Genomic DNA, 3,901 nt, shown 5'->3' with positions numbered 1-3,901 from the left:
CTCAGAGGGACAGTGGGGACAGTTCTGCCCTGAGAGGGACAGCAAGGACAGCTCTGCCCTCGGAGGGACAGCAGGGACAGCTCTGCCCTGGGAGGGACAGCAGGGACAGTTCTGCTCTCAGAGGGACAGCAGCGACAGCTCTGCACTCAGAGGGACAGCAGGGACAGCTCTGCACTCAGAGGGACAGCAGGGACAGTTCTGCTCTCAGAGGGACAGCAGGGACAGCTCTGCACTCAGAGGGAGAACAGGGACAGCTCTGCACTCAGAGGGACAGCGGGGACAGCTCTGCACTCAGAGGGACAGTGGGGACAGCTCTGCACTCAGAGGGACAGTGGGGACAACTGCCCTGAGCTGGGCACCAATATTCTGAAGGATTCCTGCTTGGCTGGGAATATTTAATTCCCAAGCTCTGTGATTTTAGAAGTCTTTTCCAGCCTTACTGATTGCATTTCCATGGCATTACAGCCGTGGTTTGGGGTAATTTCCTTCTCCTGCAGCCAGGGTAGAGATGGAGGGGGAGCTCCAAATGAGCCAAAGGCTTGCACAGCAGCTCTCACTCCTTTTTCTTTATTTTCCTCCCTTTTCTTTCCACTTTCCTCCTCTAGCTCTGAAGCAGACCCCCAGGGAATGCCTGCGCCCTGCTGCAAATGGGTGATTAGAGGCAATTCCCAAATGCCAGCGAGGGAAGGGAATGGATCATCTGACACTGGTGGGCAGGAGGGAACGTGAAGGTCATTTCCTGCTGGGCTGAGGACACCCACAGCTCCTGCAGCCCTCAAAAGAGGCAAATCGCTGATTTATGGGACTCTTGCCTTGTAAAGCAGCAAGAGCCCAACCATTTGGCCTCCCTCCATAAGTGAAAGATTTAATTTCACTCAATTTTGTGTCTTCAGGATTATTTTTGTAGCACTATAACTGCAAGTGCTAGCAACAAAATTAGATGTCTTTTTAAAAAGAGCTCMGATGGAAAAAGGTCTTGAGGGGGAGAAAAGGAATAGGAAAAGACCTCTAAGTGATTTGCCCTTTCCAAGATAATACAGACTCAGTCACAAAGATCACTGCATGGAAAAAATATATTTCAGTTTTACTTGATCAGAATAATTTCTGAGGTCCTGGAGGTGCAATTCCTGCAGCACACAAGAGTGTTGCTTGGTCCCCATTTAGCTGGGGGCTCATCTCAGTTTCTCACTCAWGGACTGAAGGAATAGAGGTCGGGCAAGGAGATCATTTCCAATTTCTGTGTGCCCAGTTCCCTCTTCCCGGTGTCCCCAATTTTGGGGGATGTTGGGAAATAYCCCCAGAGCAGCTTTGGCCATGGCAAACCTCCCCCACCCACCTAGGAGGGGATGCCAGGGGGTTGCTCTGGCTGCCAGCACCTACTCACGTTGACAAACTCCTTCCCGTTGTATTTGACACGGATCCTGGGCTCCTGGATCACGTCCAGGTTGGAGCCGGTGATGGTCAGGGGTGTGTGGCCGCTGTGGAGAGCCAGGAGAGGGCTGGTCAGGGGGCTGGGTGGGCACAGAGCCTGGGGCAGCTCAGCCCCAGTGACTTTAAGGTTTGGATTTGGGATGGGAGGATGGGCACAGTGCAGGATTCAGCAGTGGCAATGTCCCCATGATGTGACAGCAGCAACCAGCCCGTTCCTGCAGCGACTCTGGGGTAACTGTAATTTTGATTCATATCAGCTTCTCCTTTCTTGGAGGCTGCTGCTTTTGTATTCCAGGGCTACAAGGAAACCCTTGATCAGCAGTTGGGCCGTTCTGCAGCAGAGCTGGGCTTTAGGGCTGCTCACAGAGTCCTGGATTAGGGTCTGCTGTCACTGCTGGACTAAACACAGCCCCTCAAACCCCAGGAATGCCCAGCCCTGAGCAGTTCAGGCTACTGGGGGCACATTCATTTCCAAAGAGCCCCTTTTTTGGCCTGGGTGTGTTGTCAGGAGCCCGGGCAGGRCAGGAGGTGCTGTCACAGCTTTACCTGGCGATGCTCCACTCGGGCTCGATGTGCTGCACCTTCGGGTCATCGATGTACTCAAAYAGCAAAGTCCTCTCCAGCTGAGCCCTGTCCACGCTGACAGAGACGGGAACAGCCCCCAGGCCGTGKGCTGAGGGCGCTGACACACAAACGATCTCGTTCATGGATCGCCTGCACGGGAGGGAAACGGGAAATGTTAATGGGGATGGGAGGGAAATGTCCTGRTCCCATCCTGGGGCAGCTCTGTAGGGCTGGGACACCAGCCAGCCCCACACTGATAACTGGGAAGCTCCTGGGATGGGCAGGAGGGCAAACCCTGAGCGGGGAGATTCATCCACCCTGCATCCCTTCCGTGCCAAACCGCGGCTCGGCGCGCCCCCGAACCCGCTGCCTTGTGCCGGGTGTGTGCAAACAGATGGCCGCCTTTTCAACGGGATGCAGGAGCTCCGTGAAAAGCCAAATTCCTCCCCTCCCCAGCCCAGGGCACACACGAAGCTCTTGTGAGCGGCACAATGGCCCCGCACAGCCCCCGCCTGTGATGGGGACAGCACCGGCGCCGCTGCCTTGGGCTTTGTGTCCCCGTCAGAGCGGGGTGACCTCGGCCCGGACACAACGGGCCATCTGCTGCCACCACAGCCCTGCAAAAAGCCGAGGCAGCGGCGCAGAGAGGCGCTGTCACAGCACAAAGGCACCGGAGGGCGGAGGGATGGAGAAGGGAATGAGGTGTGAGCGTCCAGAACGGAGCTGGGAGGAACCACGCGGCTCCTGAGACACTGATCCTACAAAAAAAAAGGGTTCAGGCACATCCCTGGCAGGGCAGTGCTCCTACACAGCACACGTGGGTGTGTTTGCTGCCCAAACGTGCCCCTGGCTCGCTGAAAAGTCCGTGTTCTTTCACTCAAAAGTCCGTGTTCTTTCACTCAAAAGTCCGTGTTCTTTCACTGTCAAAAGTCCGTGTTCTTTCTGTGGATCGTTCACTTTTGGGTTCCCCCACGGGAGAGGGTCTGCAGCACCTCACTGCCAGTCTGGCACTTCAGTCTAAACCTGGCACAGCTGAATGGGTGATTTTTCCCCATCACCATCCTCAGGGATCTCTGGTGGCTGAGCCTGGGGTGCAGCTTCATCCCTGCTCCGCTCCCAGAGTCTGTGCCTGGCACGGGGACAGGGCACGGTCCCTTTTTGGGGTCTTTGCCCACTTCCTGCCCTCCCTAAGCRGGGTGGACATTTAGGAGGGTCTGGAACAGCAGGAACCACGATGATCCCACCCACACAACCGAGGGCACAGAAACGACCCCGAAAACACCCCAAAAAAACCGCCCCGGGCCGTGTTGGCTGATGCAGTAACACATCCACCCCTTCCTGCCTTGCTCCTCTGCCCTCCTCATCCCATCCTTGGTTTAATTCAGCCACAAAGGTTTCCTGGGGTGAGGAGTGGGATTCTCCACCCTCTGTGCTGGGTCTCAGAGCGTTCCTGTGCCCAAGAAGCTGAAGGGTTGCTCTGGTGCCCAGCCCTGTCCCTGCTCAGCCCTGGCACGGGGTTCAGAGTGACGCAGGGCTGCTGGCAGAGCAGCTCCCGGCTCCCTGTGATCAGCTAATTAGCTTTCTGCGCTATTATTATGTCGTCATGGTGAATCTACCCACTCCTCCGATCRCAGAGGGGAGAATGGGGGAAGCTGTAATTAGAGGGAATCTCATTAGGAGCTGCTTCATCTCATCAGGCTACCCCACAGCCTGGAGTACAATTGCAGTTCGTTGCCTCACAAGGGTCCAAGGCAAACGCAGAGCCCGGGGCTGTCCAGTCCCTGCCCTGGGCTCAGTCAAGTTTCTGCTGCAATCAGAACACCCAGAGAACCCAAAACTCTCCCAGGTTTTGCAGGTCAGCAGCTGCAGGCTGCCTGAATGGGATCTGGTGTTTAGGGGATGATGT

General features: G+C 56.1%; 1 protein-coding gene across 1 annotated transcript in view; it reads right to left on the bottom strand.

The window, feature by feature from the left end:
• Nucleotides 1-3,901, bottom strand: part of LOC130586502 (plexin-A2-like) — a gene marked incomplete at both ends in the record, with an annotated part of 72,001 nt that overhangs the window by 31,706 nt on the left and 36,394 nt on the right. The window contains 2 exons of the mRNA XM_057387304.1: nucleotides 1,381-1,478; nucleotides 1,978-2,145. Of these exons, the coding sequence (XP_057243287.1) occupies nucleotides 1,381-1,478; nucleotides 1,978-2,145 (266 nt within the window). The remainder of the gene's footprint in view (nucleotides 1-1,380; nucleotides 1,479-1,977; nucleotides 2,146-3,901) is intronic.

Source organism: Malurus melanocephalus, unplaced genomic scaffold, assembly GCF_030028575.1.
Source record: "Malurus melanocephalus ecotype Western Australia unplaced genomic scaffold, MMel_1.1 scaffold_1180, whole genome shotgun sequence".
In the NCBI taxonomy this organism is placed as follows: domain Eukaryota; kingdom Metazoa; phylum Chordata; class Aves; order Passeriformes; family Maluridae; genus Malurus; species Malurus melanocephalus.
Note: the sequence above shows the minus strand (reverse complement) of the source record. Positions and strands in the feature narration are given on the sequence as shown.